Raw genomic sequence first — 16,788 nt, forward strand, 5'->3', positions numbered from 1 at the left:
AAATGCATCAAAGCCCCTCAGCTTGATGTGAAAACTGTCTGCACCTTAACCCCTCAGGGGGTGAAAGCGTAGGGAATCAATGTTCTCCTGCACATACAGTATAGAATCAATATGTTATGTAGTCCAAAACCATTCAAGATCCTTTCCTATCCTAATCACAGCCTTGACAAGCTCTGTATTAATCAACAAGACCATTTGTATTACAGTTCCAGCTGATTGTACTGCTTTAGTGGGCCTCACCCTCTCCCTGAGCACATTGTGTGTCTGAGGGGATAAGGAGGGTCCGGGCCTGGTACCTATAACCACAGGCTCCGTATGAGAAGGATCCAGCTAACAGTGAGTGAGGTACGCAGGTGGGGATAACTCAGGGGAAATGCAGGTGGACAAAACAAATCCTCCAAGTCATCGACAAACCAAACTGTTTCTCCAAGGAATGATCAGCCTTGCTGTGCTGAGGGTGAGCTGAAGGGGTTACTGAGAGAAGATGTAATGCAGCTCCTGAGTGACATATCTCAACAGTAAACTGGATGACCCGTTAGCCTGCTGTCTTCTTGTCAAGTGAATGTTACTCCCATTTCCTGTCTCAAGACAGCAGAACTAAGTACATTTAGACGGTTATCCCTACCTGTTTTGCATTCTGACTGCAAAAACTTTGCCTAGATCTGATGCACTGCTCTGAGAAATGTGAATGTGAGGCATGGCAGTGACATCTTTTAAATCAAAATTCTATCTTTTTATTAAAGCGTTTAACTACTGATGACACCACTCAGTTTAATTTGACATCCATGTTATATTTGTTTTACTTTCTTATTTTGTATTACTGTTTCTATTGTTCAAACACTGTATATTTCATTGGGTGGGGAATTTTGACCGCATGCTCTGTTGGCTCTGACAGTCTGGTTTTAATCCATGTAAAGCACTTTGTGACTTTGTTTAGAAAAATCTGGTTATTATTATTATAATACATTATTTAAGTTCTGCAACTATTCTCTTCTATTATTTTTGTTTAGATTTGTAATGGTGAATTTCTCTTGGCCTTTCAGTTACCAACTTTTATCAGATCATTTTTAAGCTCTTTGAGAATCAATTGATGAATTGTTGATTATTGTTTCAAATAGTAGATTACGTTAATCACAATTCCCACAGAAGACCTCATTATTATTTATCTTTTGAAAGTATGAAATGTAATGTAATTGTGTTTTTGTTTGCGTTTCTCGCAACATGTTTTGTGTGTTTGTGCCCTCACATTCCCTTCTGCATCACTGCTCATTGGGATTGTTGTTGACTGTGTTTACTGGGATAGTGTTTGAACTGCCTACATGAACTCAATATACACACATTGCAGTAAACCACTGTGAGTAGAGGTACAGCCAGTAATAATCCCGCTCAGGTTACCTGTTATCATGCTTGAGATGATGAGTGGAGGATGACCAGCTCAGCATCCGCATGAGGATCTCTCCTGGGAAGCCGAAATACTGCTTGTGGAGGTGTGAGAGGGACGCATACTCTCTGACCAGGACGCCCAGACTGATCCTGGTCAGAGAAACACAGATTCAAGATTCAAAGGTTTTATCATCATGTGCACAGCAGCTACAGTGTGGAAATAGAAATATGAAGCCCCGGGTTCCTCCAACAATGCAACATTAATATATATGACATAAAACAATAAAACACATTTTTAAATAAACAGAGAAGAATATATTACAGTACAATAGTGTGGGTTATGTTGCAGACCAATATGCAAGTAATGCAGATGAAGTGAACTATAAACATGTCAGAAAATAAATAAATACAGTAAGCTATATAATGCTGAGTGTTGTAAGTGACCAAGTAAATGCAGGAGCCTAAATACATGTAAATAGAATAAGATAGACAAGAACATAATGTAAAATTAAATATTGTACAGTAAAATCAAATCAAATACTGTTTATTGTAGTGTTAAATAATTAATAAATTGTACAATTCTAAGGCAAAAGAAACAATTGGAAATGCAACATTTTATCAGGTAGGATGTCGCTCAAATAAATGCAGAATTTTCCCTGCATAAGCAAATGTCACTGTCACATTTTTAAAAGGTCAGCAAGGTTTCATCCTTTAGGAATTCATGAGGCACAACACACATTATCATTTCCAGCTATTAACTTCACATGCATCCCACTCAATGATTCCAGTAGTGCATTCTATCTGTGTTATCACACATAACAGACCCCCATTAGGACGCTTGTAAAACACTGCGATGACACAGCAAACTGCATGTGATGCTACGACTGAACTATGCTATCAGAACATGACATACACCTGATGGAAGCACTGGAATTCAGTCACAGATTTAATACATAGGCTGTTTGGTGATTGTTCACCAGAGCCAGCAGTAGGTTGATCTGCACCAAACACACTGAAAGATGCCACCTGTCGCCCCAGTTGAATGGTTTCTTATATTCAAAGCACTAGTCTGAAACTGGTAGGGATAGAAAAAAGAACATTAATGTAGCACTTCTATCCAGCCTCCACAGCCTTTATGTGAATAGAGTATATAACTTCATAATTTCTCACGTTTTCAATCCCAAGAAATAGATCATTTGAAAGAAATAGAAGCTGATTGCTTTGAAAAGGTGGACATTTGGCCAGGAAAAATACTATCAAGAAATAAGCAGGGTGGCGGCTCACTGCCTGTCTACTTCTACTAAAAGTAAACGGTTTGTGTAGTTACATTGCAGGTAAAAAACATTTGATTTCTTTCTGAGAGTGACATGAGAAGATCCATATGGATTCATATCTGGGTAAAGCGCTACAGAGCTGGAGGCCGGACTTGGTGAGCATAGCTTAGCATAACGACTGGGAGCAAGGGACGCCTCTGGAGATCAGTATAAGACAGTGAATATCTCTATTTAGCTGTGACAATCTACCGCTCGTTTGAAAGGTCTAAAGAACGTCCCCACTCTTTTGTTGCCCAAAAAATTGCTAAGGTTTATTGCCATATTACCATTCTATTTAACGATGTGTAAGTGTTGCACGGTTAATCGAATCATGTTGTATTGAACGTAATGAAAGTAAACGGCTTGGTTGCTTTAGGTAACTAAATAACTAAGGAATAAGGAATGGGGAACAAAAACACTTTAGGGTTGGGAAGATTTTGGTTTGAGATAAAATAAGTACGTAACCTATTTTACACGTCACGTATGTATGTGTTTATGCAATTTAGCTACATACTATCATAGCTACACAGTTGCGTACAAATGTTAGCACAACATTAGTTTGACCTTTGATTTCACATGGGACACGATCTCCGGTGAATGTCGTGTTGTGATTTCTCCAGCCAATAAGAGGACACCATTGTAACAATAAACCATAAACAACCTGTGCTAATTTTTTGGTGTGGGATTTGGGCTTGTTTTTAAACCCTTTCCCTATAAACATTTTTCATGAGAAACTATATGGTATATTTTAAACGGAATACATGGAGTTTAGGATTTATAATGAAAAGTCTCTTCCCAAAGTCTCTCAAATGTGTGTTAATCATTTAGCTCTCCTGGTGCGCTCAGGTGTTTGGCAGTATAATGCTGTGGCAGGGGGGGTTTCTGAACTTTGAACAGAGACAGGCTAGCTGCTGGATGGTTAAACCTAAACCAAAAAATCTGATTTATTATTATTTATAAACATTGTGTGTCAAAATCTGAGTTTATAAACTAACTAGTAAATAAAGCTTCCAAAATGAAGTGGGGTTGAAGTGTAGATAAGTATCAAATGAAAATGCTTGGGTAAAGTACAAGCCAAAATGTGTACTAAAGTACAGTAGCCTACTTGAGTAAATGTAAACGTTACTTTCCACCACTGGCTACAGGTCTGCATTACACACAGATGGAGATTGATATTGAGCTCAATGTCAGCACCATAGCAAATAACCCTGAATTAAAATAGTCCTTTATATACAGTCTGAATGTGGATCCATCCCTAAGATTGTGCTACACTGTGCCCTGCAGGCTGAGGGCACTGCTCACAGATCCAGCATCAGCTGTCACTTTAGTCTGGTCACGTTTGACTGAGACACTTCCAGACTGCTCTCTGCTCTGGAGGACAGAGACTCACTCACACCACCCCACCATTATTATAGGAGAGATGGTCACGAATGAACATAGGTTATCCTAACACACAGGTACTGGTGCTGTTCGTCAGCTGGTGCAAAACAGCTTGATTTATGTCAGCAGTGACAGCAGCTGGATGCAACAGCCAGGACAAAGAGTGGCACAGAAACAGCAGGAATATGAACGCATTCTCTCTATATCAGCAGGCATCACATACCGAGCACCACGGAGAAAATCGTGGCGATTAGAAGCCAGTTCCTCTTCAGCAAGCCCTTGAAATGCACGCCTCGTCGCTGTTTGTTACCCATCATGTCCATATCGTTTTAATGCTCCAAAAAATGAGGGAGGCCCCGCGGAGACAGACAGTCTGCGGCCGGGATGTGAGGTGCAGCCGCCGCAGAGAGGATGGAGAGCCGCGCTGGAAGAGAGGCGGCGGAGGGCTGGTGGCCGCGAGGCTGTGTGTGTGTGAGAGTGTGTGAGTGAGTGTGTATCAGGGTATGTGTGAGTGTCCTGGAGAGGAGGAATGAGGGAGGGAGCGAGACCGTCTCCCTCCCCCACACAAGGTGTCTCTGACATGTTCTGCTTTTTACCATGCAGTGACACCAGTGTAAGGAATTAGCATAACATCCCCATTTGGAAACACATTTTGAAAACACAAAGGATGATTCCAGTAGAAAAACTAATCACATCTCTTTTCTGTTTCAAAAGGGATGGCTTCAAAACTTTACCCAAAAGTGTTTCCCTGAAGATCCCTCTGTGAATCATACCACAATAATTCCTGTCATCCCTGATGCACTAGAAGTGTGGATGTGTTTGTTTGCTCCACAAACTCTGGGTTTTTTATAACGCAATACACTCACTTCAGATTTTTATTTTTTATTTTTCTCCTGGGCACAAGACAAAAGTAGATCGGCATCTTATTTTGTCCCACCCAAATGTAATGATTTATATATTTCTGAAACTCATAATAAAAGAAAACTGAAAACGACTTGGAATCGTTGCAGAATAAGATAATGGTAAATTCGCTTTCAATTTCATTTTTAGATGTTAGGTCCTATTCTTATTTTTGGGGTTCTCCCTCTACTGTAGTGTGTGTTCTATAGGTTTGTGTCACCCAATAAATGTTTTAGATGTTAGGTCCTATTCTGCTTTTTGGGGTTCTCCCTCTCCTGTGTTCAACCCGGTATCACGGCAAGACGTGAACATGTGACGATTTACCATGCTGGGAGACGTGAAGGAGACAAACGTGACAGATACATTACATATAATAATAAAAAAATAATATATTACATATTACACAGTATTGTTAACCCATGTTAACCAGTGGAGAAATACCCGGAAATGCCAAGCAAATGCTACCCCGACGGTCGGTTTTTATTGTCAATATTAATAATAATGATTTATTTTTTAATAGTCACACTCGATTACGCCAATTTTCTTGTTGCCCCAGCTGGTCGACACCTCTTTTAGCTAGAAACAAAGGCTACATTCATGTATTAAATTGATGTTAATCCATGCGTGTGGATGTGGAATTAACGAACGTGACGTTGTGCGATTGCGTTGCCAGGCAACAGCTTCGGTTCATGTTGATTTACAAACTCTTCAACTACAACCGTAGTTATATTTAAAAATATGTTAGAAGGCCTCACGAAATACTTTAATGTAAATTAAAATTTAAATGTGAAGGAATGTGTGTATAACAAAAATACATCCGTCATAAACGAAAACGGAAACAGACGTAGGAAACATCCTCAGCCCGAAGCATAAACGGTGCGCAGCTGATAGAAAGGGACACCTGGTGGTTAAAGCACGTTATTGAATTGTATTATTTGTATTATTAGATATTAATAGGAAGATGTGCAAAACAGACAAACTAATAAGGCTTAATTTAAACATTAAAGAATACTCTAGGTTAAGGTCTTCTTTTGAATAAGAAAACAGCTTTGGGGGTATAGAAGAAGAATATGGAGGGATGAAACCCTCTTCAATGGTCACACTTGCAGAGCACACAGCACACACAGTGACATTTGTATCTACAGATACATATTAAGCCTGACAAAGTACTTAACGTCTAATATATTGCTTTCCTGCAATGTTAACTATGTTTAAGCACTTATTTTAATTGATATTATTATGTATTATACTCTTATAGAATGTGAGTAGATAAGAAATGTGCAGAATATGACAGTTTAATGGTGGAGGTATACACACATATTGATAGATGTCTATATTTAAAGGCTAAAAGAGGTGTCGACCAGCCGGGGCAACAAGAAAATTGGCGTAATCGAGTGTGACTATTAAAAAATAAGTCATTATTATATTAATATTGACAATAACAACCGACCGCCGGGGTAGCATTTGCTTGGCATTTTCGGGTATTTCTCCACTGGTTAACATGGGTTAACAATACCGTGTAACTGTCACGTTTGAAGGGAAGAAATCATGACATCTTCACGTCTCCCAGCATGGTAAATCGTCACATACCGCGTTGCCTTTGTTCTATAGGTTTGTGTCCCCCCCTGCCTAAAAAACGCCTCCATTGGAATCCTTTGTTTATTTCAAGAACATATTGATATCACTAAGGAACACCCCCGCTCCTATTTGCTAGCGCTCCAACACATTGTACGTATGGGCTAAGGTGCGGGACATCTCTAAGCGATTGACCAATCGACTGGGCTCTGGTTTCAGACAGAGGGTGAAAAGAGATGCTGCAGCCAGACCTGGTGCCGTGGGAGGGCCAGGGAAGGCCCTCCCATTTGACATTCCTGCCCTCACCCAATAAACACGTTTTTTATTATTTATAAAAATTAAAAAATATATTATTTAATTGGTTTTCATTATAAATAAACTGTGAACTTTAATGCTACGATGTATGTGATGTCAGATAGTAATATAAGAGTAATAAATGAAAAACAGGTATGAAATACTATATGACAGTAAAACAAGAATAAAGTTTAAAAGGGGAGTGATTTGTAAAATATCCATAAAGAAAAACTTAATCTGTTTACAGTTCTGTTTCATCTGGGTGTTGAGAGATGTATCCATAGATCTCTTCATTTTGCTCTCAAAGTGCACCAGATTGATGCTTTTAACTTCAATATTTAAAAGAAAATCTTCCCGGGGGGAGCATGCCACCGGACCCCCCTAGAAGAGGTTAGGTCCGCCCCCCAAACTGCTTACACCTATATGCCGTGAGCTGATTATCGAGCCATCATTGTAACAGTCGCGGGTATAGGCTACTGTGTGCGTGCGTGTGGGGAGTGTTGCATTAGAACATTTCACTGTAGCGCCTGGTACCTTAATGGGAAACCCTACATGTTTGAGCACCCTCTATGAAACTTCAAGCTACCTCACAGCACCCCCAAAAGAAAATCTCTGGAGTCGAGACTGGCCACGGCACAAGACGTTTTTGTGTGCCCTCCCATGAAAATCATATGCCCTCTCTCTAGATTTGTTCTGGCGCCGGGCCTGGCTGCAGCACAGGCAGTGTGCGAAAAATAAAGAGCTTTTTAAACATTAAAGCATGGAGACATGTCACAGTAGAGACACTACATACTGATATACACCTGGGGCCGTATTCACAAAGGATTTTAGGGCTAAAAGTAGCTCCTAACTGGCGAATTTAGGAGAAACTCCTAAGCATAATGGGCGTGTCAGTCTTAAATTTAGGACTCCTAATTTTATTCACTAAGAGCAATTCACAAAGTATTTTAGGCCTAAAAGTAGCACCTAAGTCTGGGAGAGCTTAAAAGTCCTCGAGAGGACTCCTAACTCAGTAAGACCGATTCACAAAGAATCTGAAAATGGCTGAGAGACGAAATGTTTTGGAGACAATGGAAGACTGTGAATTGATCAAGAGATATAGGCTAAATCGTGAGGGTATCAAACTTGTTGTGGAATTAGTGCGGGATGCAATAACATCCCCGACTAACAGGAATAACCCGATTAGTCCGGAAATAAAATGTTTGGCAACACTACGACAGCGGCGCCGGATTCATTTCAGAAGTGGGGGGGCCAAAAGATGCGTGTGTATGTGACATAGGCCTACTTGCCAACCCTCCCGATTTTCGCGGGAGACTCCCGTTTTCCTCCCGGGGTCATATTTATCCCGCATTTCTACCGATGTCTGACTAAATCTGATTTGTTTCATTCTAACATAACGCACCAAATGTTACCGTTTCCACTCAGACTTCAATACAGCTACACCATTGTTTGGTTTCCATGGTAACGTGTCTCTTTAGTAGCGCGAGCAAATGAAAGTCTGAGAGGGTGTTCAGGAGGAAGAGTCAGAGAAAACAGAACAAGAATGGACAACTCGACCCTCTGCTCACTCCTTTCCTGTAAATTAAACGGGTCCAGCCCACACATATGACAGCGCAACTTTGCTCATTCCATCTCTTATTTTTTCCTACACTCTTGTTTGACAAGCTGAATGTTGACTGGTGTTTGACTGAAGTAATCTCTGTGAAAAGTTCCAGTTATTAACTCGGTATTTCCAAAGCTGTCATCTCCACATTTGGAGAAAGTTACAAGCCGTTTGACAGCAGCAAATCTGCATATTTCACAGAATGCTCGTTTAGTGGTTTTGCAAATAATTAACCACTCTCTGTTTTTGTACCATTCTGAGTACCTTACTCTTTGCCCAAATAAGCTTTTATTTGCCCGTCACAATGTCCCAAGAACAAACCTCCAAGCAGTCGGAACCAGCATGTTTCGGTTCAACGATGCCGGCGGCGGCGGTTTGGATTACTGGTCTGGGGGAAACCCGCGAGTGAGTGTGTGTGTATTTTTGCGTTTGTGTAAGAAACACCAGCTGTTGTTATGCCTGCTTTGACGTTAAATTACTCCGTTCTCCGCTCGTAATTATGCCGTTACAAGCTTCAAAGTTGTAGGCTATTTATCATCTGAATTTGCCGAAACAAGTTTAATATTCTGAAAGCCAAGACTTTGTTTATTTGAAATCCGATGAAAACAAACTGTAACGGACCCTGCCGTGTTATGATTACTATATATATATTATATTCAGCGGGAGGGAGGGGGAGCGGCGCTGAGGAACAGCAGAGTGGCGAGTGAGAGCTGTGATCTTCCCTTTACAAGCTTAAAACATGCCTGTAGCTAGTGAGATTGAATATAACAATCAAAAATAAAAAAATATACACAGCTAGATCAGATCGTGTTTTAGATGCGACTTTAGAGTAGAGGGGAATTATTGAAACGGGATTTGTACAATGTTCCGCGGCATCTGCTGCTGCGAAAATGTGCGGCAGGGCTGTAAAGAGGGGGGGCCAATGGCCCCCTGGCCCCCCCGCTTCCGGCGCCCTTGCACTACGATATTTAGCAACAGGGAAAATGCAACTTTGCAATGCCGACGATTTAGGAATATCGGAACCATCAGTCAGCCGTGCCATAAACCAAACCATCAACGCGCTCTCTAGACCACATATCATCCAACAGTTTATCCGGTTTCCTTTGGACAATCAACAACACAGGATCAAAGCCAACTTCATGGCAATTGCAGGTATGCCCGGTGTGTTCGGTGTTATTGACGGAACGCACATAAAAATAATTGCGCCATCAAAAGATGAGGACGTGGTCGTCAATAGAAAGAAAGTACATTCCATCAACACGCAGATTGTTTTCATTCATCATGATAGGGGGACTTGAACGGCGGTATGGGCTGTTATTGAAAGTGTTTGTGTGCTGGAAATATGCTCATTGGATAATAGTTTGCAGGGTGCTTTTAATTGCCTCCTTGATTTAATGCAATTTACGTATTTTTATTGTTTGCTCTCTCTCTTTAACGTGCATATACAACGTCATTATCGTGGTCTGCACAAACTTGTCATCATGCGTGTATTCTGCTAACTGCACTGTCCATAACTATTTGATAGGAATACATTTCTAGCCTAGGTTATTTCCTTGTTTTTCGGTGATTTAGTGGGCTCGTTTGTGGGATGTTGCGGATGAGTTTCACCGAGACCGCCTGCTCTGAACAACCAATCACCTTACTGACCGCTTCTAAACTCATGATTTATCCTTAGTATGAGTAGGTCTCAGCGGCTTTGTGAATAACTTTAAAGAAAAAACTCCTACGTAAAATGTTTTAGCGAGAGTTAGGAGCACTCCTAGCGGTAAGATAAAATGCTTTGTGAATACGGTCCCTGGTCAGCATCTGTCCTGAGCTTTCAGACATGTCTCAGGCTGCCATCTAGCGGCGATGTGAAAACGTGAAGACTTTTATTTTGAAGTTTGTAACCGGAAGTCCAACTCCCTCCTAGCTGATTGGCATGTCAGACTGAGGCATTCGTCCGGAGCAGCGTCAGCCAGCAGGTCTTCTGTCGGTGTGGGAATCAGAGGAAGTCGGATGTGTTAACCTGGTAGTCCCCGGTACACTGCACCCCTCTGATCGGTACTGCCCGACCGGCCCGGCGGCTGCTGTCGCTAACTTACTGTCTAGCTAGCTAGCTAACCCCGCTCACTTCACCAGTTCTAGACGGTTCAAGGGACGGAGGAAACGGGGCCTCGGGAAAGTACGACTCGGTTTGCAGCTGCCCTGCAGAACACCCCGGGTTATTTTCCGGTGCTACATCCTGCTGAGATGGGTGAGTAGACGGCTAGCAGCCAGCGCTCTCTGGGCCGAGTTAGCAAACAAGAACAGTCTATTTCATTCAACGACTTCAAAACCGTAAAATGTCTGTTGTTTGAACACACGCAGTATACACGTATAGTTTGTGGGGCACGCTGTGTATCTATCCATACTGTCACTGTACTACGGTGCTTCCCTCCATAGTGTTCTACTTCATTACTCCATCATTAGTCATGTGAAAAGCTGACTGTTGCTAAATGTGTGCACGTACGAGCTCGCGCCTGTCTGCTCAGCTCTCGGGTGGGGTAGCTTCTCCATCCACTCCTAGCTCATAGTGATTATTTCTTCCTTTAAACCACGTTAGCCTCGGAACATGTTATGTGTTCATTTTACAATCATTCCTCCTCGACGCAGTTCTGCTGCGACTTGAAACGGCCTGGTTACTAAATGAATGAACCCCCCCTGAAATGGCAGAGCTGATGGTGCTGTGGATGACACTCCTCCATCCAACAGCTGTTATGCAATAGGAGAGCAGCCCGCTATGTGGCTGTGAGTACTGCACTGCTCTGTGATGTTACCTCATATTCTGGGTATTGATGCTGGACACACGACGTTGGTAATTGATACTTGAAGCCTGTGTAGTATATCTCTGACACATATCATCTCTCCATCTTTCACATCTTTAAACCATGTCCCATATTTACAGTGGTATTTCTGAATGGCATCTAGAGCCAGGTTTATTTGATAGGTTATGAAGTATTTCTAATCCCAGGCTTTTTGATGTTGTCATTTGGTATAAGGCATCTATGTGGGGTGTGCAGTGCAACTGGCAGCATTAACCAGGTCACTGCACTGGTTTGTGCACTCCTTATGCAACCTGTCCTTCATTACCTGATGAAAAATCATCTCTGTTATTGCTACCACTCCAAGCTTCACAGATAATTAAAACACATCTCTATTGACGATCAATATAATAGAGGAAGAAGTGTGTCAGCTTCTGGAGTTATTATAGTGCGTTCAGCAGCAAACCCGACAGGTCACTCCTAATCAGATTTAGCTGAGATTGGAGGCTGTGAGTAAATGCATCCAAAAACAGAGCAAGTGAACAAACTCCTCTCTAGGACATATAACACATGTACTGTATTATAGACGCATGTCTTATAGGCATTTGTCACCTAATATTTAGCTTAGTTTTTGTGAATGGTTAATATCAGTATTGCACATCAATCTGTAAGTCAAGTATAAATCAAGTGAAGAGGTATGGAGCAGTCACTTAGTCACTACCACATAATGTAATGAGGAAATAGAAAATCTGTTATTTGACTGGTTATAGGAGGAACAGGATTGATGACTTCATCGCATGTGATGGATGTGCAGCAGTTATAAATCTTTGATTCTGTGGTTGCTGGCAGGGAGCAGAGTGATGTCGTGAGTCCTCATAATGGAGTAAACGGAACAAGACTAGGTTGAACTCGTCTGCGTAAAGTAAAATTGCTCCTGACGACGTATTTGAGGAAAGATTTCTATGTGCACGACGCAGTCGCCCCAACACATGTGTACATAAACAAAAACTTTGGTCAAATACAGACAACTTTTTATTTAAAAATGAATAAATACTATTGAAGCAGAGAAGAACCTACCACTGCCGCCTGCATATGACTATATCAATATCAAAGCATTGTCTTGAATGACTAACACTCCATATGTTTTATATTTCTGTGATGATATTTGATCCTTCCACCTCTTTACTCATTATTCTGTTGTCAGTGGCAGGGGGTTGGATCCTATCCCAGTAGTCCCACAATGAAATGAACATAATGGACTGCAATATTGATGTTTAAAATGCGTGCTGTGCGATCAGGTTGATTTGGCTCTACTTTTGGGGCTACGTTTCACACCAGTTTTTTTCATGGCGTTCTCTCCCCGTGTTCATGAAGCGTTTCTGTTTTCAGACAACCTAAGTGATGCTTTGGAGAAGCTGAAACTGGCGTCCAAAGACAGCGCCACGGACAGCGTGGACAGTTGCCTGGACTGCCTGCTGAAAGCACTCGCCAACAACCGTGAGTACAGCGTGACCTAATAACCTTTTGGAATATCTTCTATAGCCTTTCAGGGCCTGTACCCACATCTTTCTCTGGCAGAGCTTCCTCCCTGCAAAACACTTTTCTCTATGACAACAATACTTCGACAATGTATTACCACTGTTGTATGACAGACTAACACTGCCCCCTTGGATGTTATTATCTTTTTTTGCTACTATGTATTTATTTGACATAAGACGCTTGCTTTAAAACTTTGTATGATTTAGCTTGTCACCGCTCAATTCGACCGCAGTAGAGCGAGGAAGAAGATCTGATTTTGAGATAAAAGACACACACTCACTGGCAGCATGGTCTGCCCGGCCGATCTGCCAAAAAAAAGATGTTTGTTTCTGTCTGTAAAGCACGATTAAGCACAAGCTTTTTCTCCAAACGTCTCCGGTGCTTTTCCGATAAGTCCAAATATTTTCAAATTGAAGCAGTCGCAGTGTCCGCACAAAATCTCCGGTGCACCCTCAGAAAAAAAGATGGTTGCAGCGCTTTTCTCTCTGGGCGTCGCCTGCAATTGCTTAAAATAACTAAAAAGTGAATCTGTCGCTCAGGGGAAGGTCTCGATGTGGACAGGCCCTTAGTTTATTGTAAACAAAGTCAGGCTTCTCAAACCCTCTGATTAATGCGGTCAGTTTGAAATGTTATTAATACTTTCTGAATTGTACTCCTGCAGACACAGAGGCCAGTGTGATGATCCAGGAGATGGGTGTTCTGACCCTGCTCCCCACCCTGTTGAGCCCCCAGTCCTCCTGCACCCCCAAAGTAGCCAACCTCATAGCTGAGCTTGCCAAAAACGGTGAGGTTCCATTTCCAAGCCCATCACCCAGGAACACCCTGACTTTCTTTAACATAAAAATATTAAATAATGAGTAAAGATTCTTGCGTTTCTTTCCTCCATGTAATAAAGTGTGTTCGTTCTTCCATCCAGTTTTAGAATTAGGGCTTAACCTTAAGATATTTACCTCTATGTATGAAGTGTTAGCTTTAACAGATCAAATTATTAGCCAGACATTTCAAATGTTTTCCTTTTTTAAAAATACTTTACTCGCTTTGATTGACATTAAATTAGTTGGGTTTATTTATATACCTTTTGAGTTGGAAATTCTACATTTTTAAATGACACTTCTTTTGCTTCAGTTGGAAGTGGATATTTTAGATATCGTTTCCTTCTTTTCTTTGCTTCTTCGTCTACATATCCTTGTAAAACAAATGTTTGGCTAGTATATTTCACCCTTTCTTTTGCCCTCATCCATTCTGCTTTACATGTTCTTCATGAATGTTTTGATGGAAGTGAAGTTAGTCGTTGATATTTTAGAACGTGTCTATGGTTTTAAATTGGAGGAATCAAACGGTAACATGTTTGAGTGACTAAGCTAGTTGTAGCAGCTCTACATTCCATAGCTTAGTTGTTACTTACTGTGAGGTTATCGTGTAAAGACTAAAACCTTGAATAACCGCAGTATGGGAGAGCTAAATCTTTTCAAAAATCCCTCTGCGTATGCTCAGCAGAAGCTTTTAAAGTGGAAAAAAGCAGACTCAAATAGAACTTTAGGCGATAAAAGGTTAAGATAATGAATGGTTTTTTTAGCAGCTTGCAAACGGCAGCTAATGATCACTCCCCTGCAGTTTGCCAAGCTTGGCAACAGCCCGCTGGCATTTATGTGTCACTGGTTCCGGAAACGTCTGCGAGCAGCCAAGGACCGCTGGGCTGAGTCCCTTTTCGTCTGACAGGTTGAACTAACACGATTGTTTAAAGCTGAACCAGGCAAGGCTTCATGTAAACACCTATCTGACTAATTAGCTCAAATCAGCACCACCACCAGAGATGAATAATGTCTCATCCCCAGTTAAACCCAGATGATTCAGCATGATTTCCCAAATGAGCATCCAAGAACAGCATGATGACTGCGGACAAAATGGTGACTGGGCTTAATTGGGAACAGTAGACTGTTATTGTCAGTGAAACAAGTGATTTGCCACCTCATTCCTCCATCACAGATGATCTGAGGTAACTGTACGGATGCCCGGGTTAGGTGATAAATATTTGATTGGTAACGGTCCTAATAACCAGCAGTATGTGGGGACTGAATCAACCTGAATTGCTGTTATTTTGCATCCTATAATTCATGCTAACTATTAAGGCACTTAATAATAGAAGCTATTCTATTTGTGATTTAACTTAGTCAATCAAATTGAAAGTCTAATATCAAGGATTCAGTAAATCTCAGATGGCAAGTTCCGAAGGTTAGACTTAAGTTATATGGCTTCAACTTCTCATATAAATGAGATGTGATATTAAATCACCACCTTTCAACACTTCCATTTTTAACGATGATGAACTAACTTGTTAATGATTTTAAATGTTTGATTTCTGAGTCTTCTTCAGATCATAGGGAAGTGTTTGTTTATAGCACAATGTTAGCTTTTTAATTTGAGCAATTCCATTTATGCGAAACAAGGTGGTGTTCAAGTGTGAAAGTTATCATTCTGAACAATGTGATCACTATATGAACACGCTAACATCAAAGTTGCAGGAAACATGGGAGTAATCGGGATCAATTTCAGAATCAGAATTTCTTTTTAAGTCCCACAGAGGGGAGATATACATTGCTACAGAAAAGAGATATGATCGATAAAAACAGTATTTAGTAAGCGGCATTACACATATTACACATTTAGAATCAAGTTATTATTACACATTCCAAGTATAAAAAGGCGAGTTTGAGCATTATAAAGAATTAGAATTTTGACACTATTTACTCCCTTGAGCAGGTTTAACATTCTGACCTGTGACCCCTCTCCCCCCCTCAGAATTCATGCGGGGTCCCTGTGTGGAAGCTGGCCTCATCCCTCCTCTGATTCAGCTGCTGACCTCCTCAGACCAGGAGGTGTTACTGCAGACCGGCCGCGCTCTGGGGAACATCTGCTATGACAGCCGTAAGTAGGAGTCTGCTTTCTCCAGGAACACTGAATCCCTCAGACCCTCATCACCCACAGACCCTCATCACCCACAGACCCTCATCACCCTCACAGACCCTCATCACCCTCACAGACCCTCATCCCTCACAGACCCTCATCACCCACAGACCCTCATCCCTCACAGACCCTCATCACCCACAGACCCTCATCACCCACAGACCCTCATCACCCACAGACCCTCATCCCTCACAGACCCTCATCACCCTCACAGACCCTCATCCCTCACAGACCCTCATCACCCACAGACCCTCATCACCCACAGACCCTCATCACCCACAGACCCTCATCACCCTCACAGACCCTCATCACCCACAGACCCTCATCACCCACAGACCCTCATCACCCACAGACCCTCATCACCCTCACAGACCCTCATCACCCTCACAGACCCTCATCACCCTCACAGACCCTCATCACCCACAGACCCTCATCACCCACAGACCCTCATCACCCACAGACCCTCATCACCCTCACACGGCTAACAGAGAATCAGATGTAAAGATGATTCTGCATTACACAAAGAGTTCATGTTTAACCATGTGTTTCAGGGATATAGCATTGCATAAAGGGACATTTTGATGAGTTCTCATTAACCAGACCCCCTTTACTGCATTTGAATACAGGGCAGAGAGGTGCTTCCTTGCCGCATGTTCGGAAGATATTTGAATTATATTGACATTATGGACAATAGTTTGTTTATTTGGAAACATAGCTACCGTATTACTGGTGTCCATATGAAAATATACAGGGTAGTACAATTAAACAGCAATAACATGCAACTCATACAGACATCATATGAATAGTAATTATTTGAGCGAGTGAATTCTCTCCATACAATACATTGCTTGATATACTATGTATGTTTGTAAGTATGGTAAAATGGCCGATATACAGTGGGGCAAAAAAGTATTTAGTCAGCCATCAATTATGCAAGTTCTCCCACTTAAAAAGATGAGAGAGGCCTGTAATTTTCATCCTAGGTATACCTCAACTATGAGAGACAAAATGAGAAGAAAAAAATCCAGAAAATCACATAGTCGGATTTTTAAAG

At 41.5% G+C, this 16,788-nt stretch overlaps 2 protein-coding genes across 4 annotated transcripts in view; one reads left to right on the forward strand and one right to left on the reverse strand.

Moving 5' to 3' along the window:
* slc1a1 (solute carrier family 1 member 1) overlaps nt 1-4,615 on the reverse strand; it is a 14,364-nt gene extending 9,749 nt beyond the window's left edge. Inside the window, 4 exon segments of the mRNA XM_079671121.1 lie at nt 241-296; nt 1,396-1,424; nt 1,426-1,533; nt 4,296-4,615. Coding sequence (XP_079527247.1) covers nt 241-296; nt 1,396-1,424; nt 1,426-1,533; nt 4,296-4,399 — 297 coding nt within the window. The 5' untranslated portion in view covers nt 4,400-4,615.
* A 4,801-nt stretch (nt 4,616-9,416) lies between these two features.
* Nucleotides 9,417-16,788, forward strand: part of rap1gds1 (RAP1, GTP-GDP dissociation stimulator 1) — a 31,476-nt gene continuing 24,104 nt past the window's right edge. For 2 of the 3 annotated variants that reach the window (XM_079669648.1, XM_079669649.1), the window contains exons 1-4: nt 9,417-9,600; nt 12,621-12,728; nt 13,432-13,554; nt 15,570-15,695. In XM_079669648.1, the coding sequence (XP_079525774.1) occupies nt 9,432-9,600; nt 12,621-12,728; nt 13,432-13,554; nt 15,570-15,695 (526 nt within the window). In that variant the 5' untranslated portion in view covers nt 9,417-9,431. Of the gene's footprint in view, nt 9,601-10,351; nt 10,685-12,620; nt 12,729-13,431; nt 13,555-15,569; nt 15,696-16,788 lie in introns of those variants that run through there. The other variant, XM_079669650.1, reaches the window with a different exon arrangement.

Source organism: Notothenia rossii (genome assembly GCF_949606895.1).
Source record: "Notothenia rossii genome assembly, chromosome: 3".
In the NCBI taxonomy this organism is placed as follows: domain Eukaryota; kingdom Metazoa; phylum Chordata; class Actinopteri; order Perciformes; family Nototheniidae; genus Notothenia; species Notothenia rossii.